We start from the raw sequence: 15754 nt of genomic DNA on the forward strand, positions 1-15754 counted from the left end.
GGTAGGTCGAGGAAGATTGACTGCAGCAAAGTTCAAAGGTCATTCCTGGCAGATCTAAAAACAGAGTGGCGTGGTGGCCTCGACAGTGCGCTTTCTGTACCCGAAGTAAACCGATATGTCCTGAGGAATAGCTTCAGGGCACAAAGGGAGTGGGGCGCTGCAGGATGCTAGGAATGAAGCCAAGACTGGGAGCTTCCTCAACTGGCTTCTAAAGCCCCAGGAAACCTTTCCAGACACAGAGATGCTCACCACCTAACCGCGGGGGACAGTGCAAAGCGGGGTTGATGTCACAGACTGATGTCACCGGTTTTTAATACACGGAATAGCAGCAGTCGCTTGTGACAACTTTTTGACAAGTTAAATAAACCCAAGTGGAAGGGTCTCTACGGTTTTACCAGAAAAGTCAGGGTTTGGTGGTTTTTTTGGTTTGTTTGCTTTTTTCAGAAAAATACACAAAAACACATCCACAGAGCCATAAATAATCTGGTGGCAATATATACACATTTAAATAATTAATTTAAATATCTTACACCTACTCTTGAGTTAAACTGTCCATCCGAAGAAAGTGCACCAAGGTGGCCCTTGGCGCTCCCGTCCTGGGGGCTCTGAGGGTCACAGCCTGGGGAGGAAATGGGTGACCTTCATGGTGGGTGACACCCGGTTCCCCTTCTTGGTCTTCCCGTTCTTACTCAGGGCGATGAACATGCCGGGGTACCTGTAGCACTCGTACGCGTTGTAGTTGTTGGGGAGGAGTATCTCTTTGAACTTGCACTCATCGGTGAAGAAAGGCTGGCAGGGAAGGAGAAGCGGTGTCAGGTGGAGCCATCTCTGGGCCAAGGGAGCCCTGTGGGCCGTGGTCAGGCACTCCTTTCTCTCCCAGTCCCACCCTGGCTGCGAGGCCTCTCCTGGGAAGTCAGGGTGCCAAGACCTTCACAGGGCGATTAGAGGGACCTGGCAGCCAGAAAATGTCGTCACCGCTGTGTCCACCCCGAAGACTGCAGTCCTGCCCGTCGGGACCCCCCACCCCACCCCCAGGGGCTACAGCGAGGGGCTCCCTCCCAATGACACCCTTTGACCGACTGGCAAGCGCCCACTCAAGGATGGCAGGAACGCTCTCCCTGTCTCGGGGCTGTGCCTCTTGTCTGGGCCGGCCCGGGGTCAGCCGCACTGCCTCAGGTCCTTGGAGGGGGTTGTTTCCAATCCTGTGAGCCCACCGCAGTTCCACATCCCGGCGTCGGGTGGCCTGGAAGCGTCACGATGCCGCCCGGCTGCTCGGCCGGGCCCCGCGGCACTCACCGAGCCGTAGAGCTTGCCCTTGCTGCTCATGGCCACGAAGAAGCGGCTGGCCACGCCGAAGACGGTCACCACTCCGCGCTCCACGGGCGAGAGCTCCAGCAGGCCTGGGGGCGGGGCGGGGCGCGGGTCATTCCCGGGCCCGGGACCCTCGGCCCTCGCCGCCCGGCCTGGCCCCCTCCTCCGCCTGCGCGCCTCCGGGACGCCCACTTCCGGGGTGGAGGTGAGCGCAACGGACTCGGGTCACCGGCGCAGGTCGCCCCCGAAGGGACCCCGGAGAGCGGCGGGCTCGCCCCCAGGGCCGCCCCGGCCCGGCGGCAGCGCCCAGTGCGGGACGGCAGGAGACGCGTGGCCCCGGCGGCCCTCGAGGCCGGCCCCAGCGCGGGCGCGCGTCCCGGGCCCCCGCAGGTGCCGGTGGCCGCGCCGCACTCCCGGTACCCACGGGCGAAGGCGCTGGAATCCGTCACCCCGAGCCCGGACTTCTGAAGGCGGGGAGGCGGGGCTCGGCCGCCCGGTTGCGCAAAGCCGGTCGCGGCTGCGACTCCAGGAGCTGAGCGCGTTTGCGTCCCCGGCGTCCCCACGCCAGACGGACCGGAACCCGAGTGCGCCCCGGTTCCCAGAGCCCGCGGGCAGGTGTCAGCCGAGGCCTTCGGGTGCGAGTTGGAAGGGGCGGCCGCTGCCCCCGGCCCCGAGCCTTCCCGCCCGCCCCGCCCCACTCACTGTCACTCGTGTCCGCGTGCACGCCGCCGATGCGGCCGTCCGGGAGCACCTGGAGGTGGAAGCCGATGCCCACGTTGCAGTAGAGCCTCCGCAGCCTCTTGATGCCCAGCAGGTAGTCCCCGGCGCCGCTCTGGACGGCAGCCTCCTTGGGCTGCGCGGCCACCGGCAGGCGCGCCAGCGAGCGCGCCACCAGGCTCTCCCAGCGGCGCTCCAGCTCGGCCTCCAGCGTGCCGTTGGGTGCGGTGGGCGCGGCGGCGGCCCCTCGGCCGGCCCAGGGCGCCAGCACGGCCAGCAGCACCGCGGGGAGCAGCGCGGCCGCGGCCGCCCCGGGCCCCGCCATCCCCGCCCTCGGGCCGTGCGTCCGTGGGCAGGTCGCTGCGCCCGGGAAGCCGGGGGCCGAGCTGCGCCTGTGGGGGCTCGCGGGAGTGCACGGCCTGGGCCGGGGCAGGGAGTGCACGGCCGGGAAGAAGCCGGAGGCGAGCGACGGAGCCCCCAGGCGCCGGGAGCTACCCGGGCTGCATGGAGAGGCGGGCAGTGACGGGAGGGCGCACGGCCGGGACTGGGACCCTGCGGAGCGGTGCGCGCCTCCCTGCGCGCTGGGCCGGCCCGGGCCGAGCCGCTATATATAGCAGATCGTCCCGTCCCGTCCCCCCCCCCCCGCCCACAACACTCCCGCAGGGGGCCGTTTGCGTTCGCCTGGGCGCCCGGGGCGCTGTGGCGCTCGCGGCTGGTCGCAGGCCGCCTGCCAATCAGGGCTGGGGGAGGGGAGGAGGCCGGGGACCAGCGCCGCGAGTGCCACCTGGAGGGTCCCCGGCCCCCACCCCTGGCTTCGCTGGGCCCATGGACCTGTGGGTCCCGACTCTCGCGTCTCCTCCACTCTCGTCTTGCAGCCAAAGTTTTGCTTCTTGCATTTTGTCCCTGCCTGTCCCGTCTCCATGGGGCCCCTTCTCCGCCTCTGTTCCTGCGGCCTGGGTGCCGCCCACACCTGGTACCCTCAGCTCAGAGAAGTCACTCCTTGCGCTTTGCCTTTCAAGGACTCCCCGGAACCTGTTCCTTCGCTGGGACCCTGTGGACCCACCTGGGAACGAGGGGCGGGTAAGGGCAGTGAGCACCAGGAGCGCCTGAGCCTGGAAGGAAGAATCCAGCGCTACAGGGTGGAGGGAGGCAAGGGCCTGGGTTTGGCCACCTGCGCTCTGGGCGATTCAGGGATGGAGCTGTGTATACCAGGTGGGCATCACCTGACCAGGGGGCCTGAGTGGCCGGTGCTAAGAGAAGACAGGGGGTGAGCTGGTGCACCCCGGGAGGCCACGGCACTGCACCCCCTACACACACACCCATGCAAGGACAGGGGCCAGGGCCGTAGGGGACACCCTTTGTCCCCCTCCCCTTTAATTCTGCAGCAGGAATATTCAAGTGCCATAGTCAGAAGCCAACCTAGCAGGGACCCAGGCCAGGCTTTTGGAAGGCTCCCTTCCCCCACCTGCTGTCCCCACCCCCCTCTGTGCCCATTATGGCCTGATGGGGGCGGGGTCCAGCTAGATGCTGGCTCACCTAGGTGTGAAAATTCCTGTTCTCAGTTGTACCTGAGGAGCCTTGCTGTCACCTCCCAGCAGATCCCGCCCAGCCACCGCTGCAGGAGGCCCGGAGCCCACCCTACCCCCTGCGGCCACCAGCCCCTGTGGCCAGAGGCATCATACCCAGGCCTTTTCAGCCTCCCCGCCTCCCACGCCCCCGTTCCTGCCTGAAGAGCCCTTGGACCGACCTCTGAACCCTGCTGGGGCTCATTCAGACCACAGAGGGGACCTAGGAGGTTGGAGGTCTCTGGCTTGAGGCCAGAAAGGGGGCCCCCAGGGCTCAGTGAGTGGCCTTGGCCGGGCCAGCACCGGGTCTCCAGACTTCTCCGTGAGAGCCTTTGCACCCTTTGGGCCTGCAGCCTGACCAAGCGGTGGCCGTCCAGGCCGAGCCTTCCTGGGAGGCCGGGTACCGGCTCAGGGCTGCCAGTCACGGCTCTAAGGTCAGCTCTGCAGCTGCTTGGACCCTGGGCCCCCTCACCCCCATGGGGCACAGGAGACCAGAACCTGCCCCAGCCCTGTGCCTCGCTCTCTGTGTGGCCTGGGCAAGTCCTACCACCTCTGGGCCCCTAAACCCCTATTTGCAAAACTGCTTGGAAGGCGGGCTCCCCTCCTTCCGTCCGGGTCCACGTGGGGACCTCCTCTGGGGCGGTGGGACCCAGGCCCTCTGAGGTCTCCCCCCAGCTCCTGGCAGGGTGTGGCCCCTGTCTTCCCAGCAAGCCCACAGGGAGCTCCCTTTCCATCTCTCCTGTTTGCTGGCAAGTTCAGTGAAGGACCCTGTGCTGGTTCATCTCCCAGAACTGCCGTCCCACCCTCACGGCAGGCGTTCCCAGTGACTGTCCTTTGAAGGGCTGGCAGCCAGCAGGGGTGTTTGGAACTGAGCCCTGGTTCCCCCTTCCCCCTGACTCACCGTGGGTCCCTGAGCCCCTCAGGCCTTGGCCTCCTCAACTGTCCAAAGCAGCCAGCAGAAGCCATGAGGGTTAATCCACCAGGATTGCAGGTGGAGGACGTGACAGGATGGTTATTTTCACCTGACTCCTGCTCTGGCCCCCTCCGCGCCTCCCCCGCATCTCCCAGCTGCTCCCCATCGGCCACTGTCCTCAGGGTCTTGTTTCCGTCTCTCCAGCCTCCGCATTGGAAGATGATGACTTCTCCCCACTCAGGGTTCCCCTCAAATATCAGCCACTCGGGAGACCTGCCGTGACGCCCCGCCCCCCGGCAGTCTCCGCTGCCCAGTCCATCTGGTTCTTGCTTCTTCTCGGCCCTTAAGGAATCTTCCTTTACTTGCTCACCCTCCCTTCCACTAGAAATAGTCCCTGAGGCACCTGAAGAGCCTAGTTTACCAAGAACCTGGGGTGCAGGGGAGCCTGCAGAGTGGAGGTTCTGGGCCCTGTGGTCCCTGCCTCAGCGTCACATTGGGGGTCCATCTCTGTTGGTCATATGATTTTAGCCTTTAGCTTCTGATCATGCTTAGTTTCTCCATCTGTAAGATGGGCATGACAGTTACCCCTTTCAGGGGTCACCAGCCTCGACAACAGGGCGTGGGCCGTAGGAAAAGGCTGAATATAGTCAGCCCTTCAGACCCCAGTCTCCTTGCCCGGCTAACAGTCCATACCCAGAGTGTGTGAAATAACTGACCCACATTTTTATCCTAGGGGAGGCCCTACATCACAACACCAACCGTGACTGGAGGGGTAAAGTGTCAGACGGGAACAAAGGCTCAGAACTGAAACCGGCCAGTCCCCGCCTACAATCTTCTTGTGACCCTTTTTAACCTACAGAAAAATCGCAATGTCATTATCTTCTTGGTTTCTTCTCCTTTGAAAGAGTGACAGAGCTTCTCAAAACAACCAGCCCAGCTGTTAAGAACTTACTTGGCTTCATAGTAATAATAATAATAAAAAGTGCAGCATAAAAATTCAATTCTAGTTCTTAGGGTGGAGTGACAGGGCCCAGCCTGGGGCAGGGCTCCCAGGCTGCAAACTTTGCAAATGGCTCAACGGTTTTCTTGTTGAACTTCCTTTTCTTGGCCTTAGTGAGAAGGCCCTCACAATGGCTTCAAGGAGGAGGGTAAGGCTGGAGGTAGAGACATGTCTACATGGGCTGCAGCAACCCAAGAAACACAATTTCTTTTAGAACCTCCAAAAGAAAGGGGAGATTAAGACAATGTTTTAAAGCTTTTAAAAATTGTGGTTAGGACTTCCCTGGTGGCACAGTGGTTAAGAATCCGCCTGCCAATGGAGGAAACATGGGTTTGAGCCCCGGTCCGGGAAGATCCCACATGCCGCGGAGTAACTAAGCTTGTGCGCCACAACTACTGAGCCTGCGCGCCACAACTACTGAGCCCGCGCGACACAACTACTGAGCCCGCGCACCACAACTACTGAAGCCTGCGCTCTAGAGCCCGCGAGCCACAACTACTGAAGCCCTCACGCTTAGAGCCCGTGCTCCACAACAAGAGAAGCTACAGAAATGAGAAGCCCGCGCGCCACAACAAAGAGTAGCCCCTGCTCACCGCCACTGGAGAAAAGCCCGCGCGCAGCAACAAGGACCCAACGCAGCCAAAAATAAATAAATACATTAAGAAAAAAACAAAAAGAAGAAGAAGAACCACGTGTGCGAAACCACCACCATCATCCACCTCCAGAACTTTTTCTTCTTCCCAAACCGAAACTCTGCTCACCAAACAGTGATTCACCATTCTCCTGTCTCCATGAATTTGATTCCTCTAGGGCCCTCCCATAAGTAGAATCGCACAGTATCTGTCCTTGTGCGTCTGGCTTACTTCACCGAGCATAATGTCCGCAAGGTTTATCCACGTTGTCGCCTGGGTCAGGATTTCCTTCCTTTTGAAAGCTGAACACTACTCCACAGCATGAATGTAGCACGTTTCGTGTATCCGCGTTCTTCAGTTGCTGGACACGTGGGTTGTTTCAGCCTTCTGGCTACTGTCAATCACGCAGCTCAGAACACAGGTATGCAAATACCTGCTCAAGACCTCGCTTTCACTTCTTTTGGGTGTAGACCCAGAAGTGGAATTGCTGGATCACATGGCGATTCGAATTGTTTGAAGATCCTCCATACCGTTTTCCACAGCTTTTTGTTTAGTTTAGTTAGTTAGTTTGTTTGTTTTGGGCCATGCCGCCCAGCTTGCAGGGATCTTAGTTTCCCGACCAGGGATCAAACCTGGGCAATGGCAGTGAAAGCACCGAGTCCTAACCACTGGACCGCCAGGGAATTCCCTGTTGGTTTTTTTTTTTAATAAGATTTAAAAAAATTTTATTTTATTGAAGTCTAGTTGACTTATAGTGTTGTGTTAATTTCTGCTGTAGAGCAAAGTGAGTCAGTTATACATATATACATTCTCATAGCCTTTTTGTCTTTGGTTACCTTGATCACGGGGCATCAAGGGGATGGGATTCGGAGGTGGCTCCGTGCCCACTTGATCCCCACTCTTTGTTTCCCTTCTGTCTCCTCTTCAGCCCTGGGCTAGCCCGGCCAGGTCTGAGTGACAGGCACAGGGCCAGTGTTTACAGCTGGAACTCAACAGAGCAATTCACTGGGCAGACACATGCGTGTGCAGGTCTCTGCACATGTTAGATACTCGAGCCTGGGAAAGCAGGCTTCTGGGGGAATCAAATGAGGTGATAGGTGTTGAGCACTTAGAACGGGCTGACGCACGCCCACCGAGCATCACACAGGGTCTTAGTGGGTTGATAGGAGTGCGGGGCAGGGTGCCAGGTGCCTGGAGCACAGCCCAGCCCTGCCCTCAACCGAGTCCCCTGGGCAATTTGCTCAGCCCCTCAGCATCCAGTGTCCACCTTCACGTGGTCGTGGAGAGAGTCGCAGGAATCAGACTTGTGAAGTGCCGGGCTTGCTGTCTCCACTCTGAGCCACTGGGGACTGCTAGCATCTCTCCAGATAATGTCATGGTTGGGATGTGTCCCCGGCACTGGGTGCTCCAGGAATCCGGCGTGGCTCTGGCGGGCTTTGCACACCTGATGGCCTTTTCTCTTCACCCAGACCTGGAAGGTGGAGCTGGGCTTACGGTCACCATCTCACAGAAGAATCATCCGAAGCTCAGAGCCTTTGATCAACGCACTTAAGGTCACCAAGGTGGCAAATAGCAGAGGCAGAACACACACTAGGGCGCTGGACACCAAACCAGGCTCCGTTTCCACATCTGTAAAACAGAGCTCGTGTCCCCAACTTTGTCAGCCTCATGGGGTGTTAGAGGTCCAAACCAGGCAGGTGAAAATCTTTTGTGACCTCCAGGGTGGAGATCCAGCTCCACATGCTGGCACCATGACCCCGACAGATTTGTTCACTTAGAAAATCATAGAGGGAATTCCCAAGCAGTCCAGTAGTTAAGACTTGGCGCTTTCACTGCCGGGGGCCCGGGTTCAGTTCCGGTCGGGGAACTCAGATACTGCGAGCTGCACGCTGCCGCCAAAAAAAGAAAAAGAAAATCGTAGAACACACAGTCAAGTGCCCAGCTCCCCATCTGTTCCTTTTAATATTTCAGATCAAAAACAGAGCTAGAGAGACCCACCCAGGGGCATTGAATCCAACCCTCTGGTCTCACGGCAGCCAGCAGACGGCCCAACCCCCTGGCTCAGGCCCATCTACTTGGCATTCTAGGTCCCAGGGCTGCCTCCCTGCCTGAGTCACACAGCTGCTGATCTCCCAGAATTTACATCCTGGGGAGGGAGAGACCGCAAACCAGCAAACCAGCAAGAGGCTGCAGCGTGGAGACCGTGGGACACGCTCTGAAGACACACACACGAAGGGTCACTGTAGTTTCCCGGGGTCCTGGGGACGGTACAGCTGAGCCCTACAGGATGAGAAGGAGCCTCCGTGGTGGGGTGCCCCCAGCAGAGGGGTCAAGGGGGCAGGTCCACAGGTGAAGACATCTGGGTGTTCAAGAAGAAAGAGGGAGCCAGTGCTGGGAGAGGTGGGCAGGCCTGTGGACCAGGGTGGGGGGGGGCTTTGGATCCCCTTCCAGGGGTGCCCAGGCCAAGCCTCCGTTCATCCTGCAGGGCGTGGCCGGTGGGCCTGGCGGGCTGAGCACGGGAAAGTCTGGGATGCGGGCATCAGAGGCGTGGTGAGGGCGCGGCTCCCCCGCCCCCAGGCTCAGGGTCCCCCAGCAGCCCTGGCAGCGGGCTGCACCCTCTTCCCCGCAGCCCCCGGGGTCAGCTGTAGCAGGACGCACGGGACTGAGCCGGTCTCAGTGTGAGAAGGCAGGCGAAGACCCTCATCCTCCCCGCTCCCCAGCCCACGAGGGGCCCTGAGCGGCCCTCAGAGGAGTCACGATGGGGGCGCTGGGGGTGGAAGAAAGGTCCTTTGAAGGTCAGCTCAGGCCACCCCACTCCTTCCTCCTTCTCTCCCGCCTCCTCTTCCTCTCACTCCAGCACGCTGGACGGACTCTCTGGGCCCAGGGAAGCTTCTGGACCTCGTGCTCAGGCTGTGTGTGGCATCTGTGCCCCAAACGGGTCTCTTTTCTTTCCCTCTCTGCTCCTCTAGGACAACAAAGCCAGGAAAATCCTCAAAATATCACCTGCCCCTACTCGCCTATCCTGCAGGGCAGTCATCAATCACAGGCCCCAGATCAAGGGGCAGTGACTTCCCAAAGGCTGCTCAGGCGATGGGACGTGTGGGCCAAGCTGGTTCCAGCAGCCGGCCCCTCCTCCGAGGGGCTGTGTGGCTTCCGGCAAGTCACTCACCCTCTCTGAGCCTCTGTTGATTTTTCTGTCCAGTTGAGCCTATAATGGTGCTCACCTGGGAGGGTTTCTGGGAGGACCGAATGAAATGAATGGAGGTGGGCGGGGGGATGGGGGAGCGAGGCGAGGGGTTGCGTTCTCCGAGAAGGTGGGTTTCCACAGCCAGACCCCAGCGTCTCGGGGCCAAAATGGAACGAGCCGTGACCTGGTGTTTTAAGAACCCCTGGTGTCACTTTCCACAGCCCACCTGGTCTTCGGAGGCGGTGGGACACGAGTCTGATGGTGAGGCTGGCGGTACTCTCCCTCCCGCTTCCCTCCTACTCCCTGGGAGAGGGGCATCCAGGGACCAGATTGGGGGGGAAATCTAGGAAAGCCGTCTGTAGTGATACATGGTCAGAGCGTCCTACCTAGTCTGGGCACTTTCGCCCTGGGGGTGGGGGACAGGCTCACGTGATCTTAGGGCAGAAACGAGACTTCAGCTTTGGGGCCGATACCTCCCTGGATCCCTCCCTCAGGTCTCCTTTGCCCCCGGGCACTTCTGAACTCGGTGTGTCACCTGCCTAAGATGCTTCTGGCTGTTTAAGGCCCACGGAGTGTACCCTGAAGGCCTGGATAAGTCTGCCCTCCCCCAAAGCGGCTTTCGATTGACCTCAGTTTGGAAATTATTTTTTTTTCCTTGGGAGACGTGTGTGTTTCTCTGTCCCCAGAGATAGGCAATCGGGGTGAGGACCTCAGTGGGGAAGAGGGCCAGCGTGTCTGGACCTCCCCCGTCAAGCCAGGCAGCCTGCCCAGAGCAGCTTCGCTCAGCCCAGCGAAACACCTTTTTTTCCTTCAGGGAGGCAGGTGTTCACTGGGAACCCCAGCTCCTTTTCTTTTCTGGCCCACTGTCCTCAGGGTCAGTTTCACCCTCATGTGCGGAAATGAGCAGGCTCCCTTGTACTTTTCCAAGTTGAAGTCCAAAATCTGTCCTAATTAGTTGCAAAGAATGTACTCTCTAGTGTGTTTTAAATATTGACGTTTTAAAATAAAATTCTTCTGTTGCTCTTTTTAGTGTGTCCAACGGAGTCTAAAAAAAAAAAATAACAATTTATCTTCCATTTTTTCCATCTTTTATTTTAAAAAAATATTAATGAGCTTTACACTAGCAGCCAAAAATCATACATCCTGGCCTTTTTTCTTTGCATTTATATTTCCCCCACCAGTTTTATCCAAATTTAAGGTAATTTTAACCTTGAAAATCTTTTTTGATCGTGCTATCATGATTCTCTGGAACCAAAATACTTCTGTGAATTGAAATATTTTAAAAATGAGTTTCTTGTGACTTTTATTCTTTCTTTCTTTATGTATGTATTTATGGCTGCGTTGGGTCTTCGTTGCTGCCTGCGGGCTTTTGCTAGCTTCGTTGAGCAGGGGCCACCCTTCGTTGCAGTGCCCGGGCTTCTCAATGCGGAGGCTTCTCATTGCAGTGGCTTCTCTTGTTTCCGAGCGCGGGCCCTAGGCGTGCGGGCTTCAGTAGTTGTGGCGCACGGGCTTAGTTGCTCCGCGGCATGTGGGATCTTCCCAGACCAGGGCCCGAACCTGTGTCCCCTGCATTGGCAGGCGGATTCTTAACCACTGCGCCACCAGGGAAGCCCAAACATTCTTGTTTAGGATTTTGTTTTCATCATAATTATTATCATACATGATCGATCAAAATACGGTGTGTATGATATCAAATAATGGACAAGTAAAAAGCACAAATAAAATTCGTTGGAAATGAATCTTTTAATTTGATAGAAGACAGACTTTGGGTTTTTTTTTTTTCAATTATTTCATATGATCATTATTACTTATTGCTGGAATAACATGGAATTTGGCCTCAATTTCATTCTCCTTTTCCATTTCTGTTGATGTAAAAGCCAGGAAGCCTTATTCACAGAAATGACCCGATGGAATGGAAGGTCTGTTATGGTGATGACGTCACCCGGGGATTTGAACACCTGCCAAACAAAGTATATGTTCAAAATCACATGCTATTTTATCATCAAAAACATTTTTTCTTGCTCTGTCTGCTGACACATCCAGTAGCTCCTAGTCAAATTTGTTGACAGCAAAAACTCAGAAGCTGCCTGAATCAGCAAAGGGTGTATCATCAGTCGTAGGAGTCACACTTCTTCAGCTTCTGGGAAGTGTATCCAGACGTCTTTTCTCCAAGACCTGTGAAAGGGCGATTAATTATGCCAGTCATTCTTTTACTCAGAAGTACACTGTTAAACCTATCACGGAAGGAAAAGAAAAAAAACCGTGGAAGTGGGACCATTGCTGATTTCAGTATGGCTTGGCCAGCACCGGTGATAAAAAGCTTCCAACATATCATATGCTTACATATATTTCTTTCCACACCCAGAAGCTACGGGCTTCATTCACCCAACATGTGGGAAATTTCCACCACATAGCAACGTAATCCGTAAGGTCAGTCCCCTACTGACCTGACTGATGATCAGGTGTGAGATCAGATTATCATCAGAAGACACATCTAACTGCACTGTTTCCATTCAAACAGGTGAGTTCATATGCGTCTCTATAGCAAACCTCCTACTTCGGACTTTTAACTCTGAGAAAGGCCATAGGTGGGCACATCTGTAAATAGAGAGAAAGGGCCAGATCTCTGCCTTGAGCTGGGAGCCTGCTGGTCTCAGGGACCTCTCTGTCAGAAGAAGTGCGTCTTTGTCAACCGTGGGATTAGGGAGACAGGGTCATCGAATGGAATCGCCGTGCCTCTGGCCCTCCGCTGCCCTGGGCAGGCCAAACTGCCTTTCTCCAGCCTTCCTTGACCCTAGCAGGAGGCTGCTTCCAGGTCAGGGAGATCGGGAAGGAGTAACATTTGGTACTTCACCTGGTGCCTTTTTTTGCTGCCCTGAGGCTTCTGCACCAGAAGAGAGCTCCCGGAGCTATAGCTACCCGGAGACGTTTGGCGCAGAAAGCTGAGCCTTTCTTTTTGCAAAGCGGGAGGGAGACCCAGTGAACAGAGAAGGGAGGGGTGCATCCTAGGAGAGCACACGCTTCGCAATGGTCTTCTGCTCTTTCTATTCACCGGGCCAGAGGTGACGGGGGCTTGGGCTGCAGGGGTGGCCCAGGATGGAGAGGAGGAGAAGTTCTGGAAAGGCATTCCTTCCCTTTCTGGCCTGGTTATCCCCTACTCACCTTTCAGACCTCAGCTCGACCTTGACCTTTCAGGGAAGCCTTGCCTGACCTCGCAAGTCCAACCCCCATCACAGGGTGGCCATAGGAAAGTCCATCCTGGGGCTTTGAGAAAAGCGAGGCAGCCTTGACTCTGGCACTGGGATGAAAGGGGCACACCTGGGCCGTTCTGGGCAGACGGGGACTCACACGGACACCTTGCCTGTGTCAGCCCCCATCTTCCACCCACTGAGTCCCCGAGAATGGCCCCTGTCACTGGCTTGCACTCACCACGCTGCCTCCAGGCGGGGACCCTGGTGTCCTTGGGGAGGGCGCAGTGCGCTCACCCTCCCCCCGCCACCCCCACCCCCCCCACCCCGGTGGCTGGCTCCACCTTGGCTGGTTGGGATGCCGGCTACAAGACACCAGTATAAAGGGCTGTACTTGGCCCTGTGAAAGGGACACGGGGGACGGAGGCCAAATCTGGGCAGGATCCTGCCACAAGCCTGGGAGCAAGGAGGCTTGAGGAAGGTGTCCTGGCCACGGGTGGGCTGGTCTGGACCCTGCGCTCTGTCTCACTTGGGGCTACAGTTGGTGCGGCCAGAGCACAGCCTCACTGAGTCAAAAGTGTCCGGAAGTCAGCGCTCGTCCAACCGCTCGAGGCAGTTTTTCCTCTAGCTTCGGCCTCACTGGCTGTGTCTTTGGTACCTACACTGGGGCGCTCACCAGTCCCTACTCGGGGGCACGCGGGGACACGGAGCCCAGCCCCCAGGTGCAGGGACGAGGGACTCCCTCCCCCATCCCCCGCCTCTTCCAGGCTTAGTAAACAGCAGGCAGCATCGCCCGCAGTAGGTAAACCAATGTTTCCCCATCACCGTCGTTACATTACTGCTGCCACTGATGGGGGAGGCCACACAGCCTCCTGTGGTCCATTCTTGGGGGGATGTAAGGACCGTCTGACTCTATCCATCGCTCTGGCCGTGAGACCCTGGGAACACTCTTACCCTCAGCCTTCCCATCTGCAAAATGGGCAACAACGGGGAGGAAGATTTGAGTTAATGCCTAGAGGAACAGGCACTCCATTCGCCTGCGCTCTCCTGAGCCAGTCCTGCCGCTGAGTCACCCCATGGGGCCTTCCCGCAGCTCCAGGCCTGGGATGCTATAACCCTCCAGGGCAGAGCAAAGGCCTTCCCGGGCCCCTGGTCTCAGTGACAAGAGGCCTTTTTCTGCCTCTGCCGCCTGCTCCTTGACACCCCACGCGCCTGCCTCTAAGCCTGAGATGCGCTTCTAAGCCGGGGCAGACCCAGCCTGCTATTCCGGGGTCTTCTTTCAACTATTTTGGCAAAGACCAAATGGCAGCCTCCTTTAAAATAGATGCTCCCGGCCTGGAGGTCATTCCCCGAGAACCAGGTCAGACCAGGCCTGGACTTCTTCCCAGCAGCTCATTCAAGTTAAACCCAGACCCCGGCATGTTGTAGCAGACCCCCCAAGACGCCTCGGGCTTCTCAGTTTCACAGACGCTCTGCTTTTCTTTGTGAAATCGCAGGGGCCAGCCAAGGAGGCGGCCAGGAGGCCGGAGCGAATTTGAACCCAGCAGCCATGGCAGCCCAGCCTGCTCCAGTTCGGGGTGTCCCCATGAGCACGCATCTGGGGAGAAAAGTCTCCTGCGCCTTGAGTCCCAGGAAGCCCACAGGGCAGCTGAGTTTCTGAACGGAGTGGAGCTCTGATCAGTGAGCCCCACTTCTCCTCCACGTCCTTTGCCAGAGGAACGAGTTTGTTCACCTAAATATTGTTGGTCCCTTAAGATCATACACATGTAAAAGCGGAGGAGATGTAAAAAACTACGGAAAGGAATTCCAACTATAAAGTGATGCTACGTCTAATTTTACTACAGATCTCATGCTGCCGCATCCCAAAGACATCAAACTGCAAAACGGCTCCGGTGCACATCCTGTCCCCTGGTACCTGAAATGCTGGCCATTGACTAAACAGGTTCCATCCCTTCGGCTTGAGTGGTTTTCCTAAGTATTTCACCAGTCTTGGCCGTGCCCTCCTTCCCGTTCTGACCTTGGTAAGATGGTCTTGTGATGGCGTCAGGCCAGCAGGGCAGGGAGTCTTTTGCCCAAGGTTGAAGCTCGCTAAGTCATTCATCAAACGTTGACTGTGCTCCTGCAGGCGCAGGCTCTCTCCCAGGCACGGGCACGTGGCAGAGACGACGTCACCACCCCTGCCTCTTGAAGCTGCCTTCCCACGGGGAGGAGACACTGAGCAAGGAGTCCCCCACGGGGTGGGAATTTAGAAACAGGATCCAAGTTCCTCCAGGTGGGTAGGATGGGGGCGAGGGGCCCTGACCTCATCTGGGGATCAGGGAGGCATCCCTAAAGAAGTGGCAGCTGGTGGTCCTGAAGCTCTGCTCGGGGTGGGGCAGGCGACCTAGGCCAAGTGCAAGGCTTGGAGGTGAGACACGGGGGCCTCTGGCACGAAGGGAAGAGAGCCCAAAGGGACAGCCTGGGGCAGGGGGGTGCCGATGTCAAGGGGCTGTAGCGACTAGCAGGGTTTTGAAAAGGCCCCAGGGCAGAGTCCTCTGGCCTCTGTGAGCCCTCGGGGGGGTGGGGGGACTTTTGTCGGGGGCTCAGAGGAGTCTGGCTTACGGACAGCAGAAAAGGCTTTACCTTTCATCCACATTATACCAAATCCCCAGCAGCTTCTGAAACTCTGAGGGCTGTCAGCCCATCTCCTCCCTGCAGTGTCTGGGCGGCCCCCAGGGTCCAAGCTGGGCCTTGGAATCTGTGTTTGACCTGCTCACCCATGGCCAGCCTGGGCTTCCCTTCACCCCATGCATGGCTGAAGGAGCCCATGTAGGAAACAGGGGCTCAGGGCACACACAGTGGGATGGAGACATGGGAGGCGGGTCACGGGGGTCTCCTGAGCCCCAGAGAGGCATTTTTATCTTGGCCACAAAGTGAAGCGGTTGAAGCACTGAAGATGCAGTGTGGCTCCATCCCGTCTGTCTTTCTGAGAGCGCTTGCTGCCACGGTGCAGGGCAGGGCAGGCACACAGCTTCAGAAGGAGCCAGGTAGGAAGTATCAGCAGCCTTATGGACCACGTGGCCTCTGTCCCCGCTGCCCAGCTCTGCAACGTGTAAGTGAGCCCCGGGAGCTCAGGGCAAACCCAGACATCTGATGCTGTGATTTTCCATCATTGTTTCCCAAGGCCCCGCCCACACCTGATTTGACTGCGTTACTTTGTAGTAAGTCGTCTTTACTGAGTCTTTCCAAAGCCAAGTCTTCG

At 57.6% G+C, this 15754-nt stretch overlaps 1 protein-coding gene across 1 annotated transcript; it reads right to left on the bottom strand.

Annotated features, from left to right (window-relative positions):
- Window positions 1-612: 612 nt before the first annotated feature.
- Window positions 613-2353, bottom strand: FGF4 (fibroblast growth factor 4). Its single transcript, XM_059068226.1, has 3 exons — window positions 2014-2353; window positions 1297-1400; window positions 613-789 (listed from the first exon to the last, which is right to left on the bottom strand). Exons 1-3 carry the CDS (start codon window positions 2351-2353, stop codon window positions 613-615), a joined length of 621 nt encoding a protein of 206 aa, XP_058924209.1.
- Between the last annotated feature and the right edge of the window lie 13401 nt (window positions 2354-15754).

This window comes from Kogia breviceps, chromosome 7 (genome assembly GCF_026419965.1).
Source record: "Kogia breviceps isolate mKogBre1 chromosome 7, mKogBre1 haplotype 1, whole genome shotgun sequence".
NCBI classification, from domain to species: Eukaryota; Metazoa; Chordata; class Mammalia; order Artiodactyla; family Physeteridae; genus Kogia; species Kogia breviceps.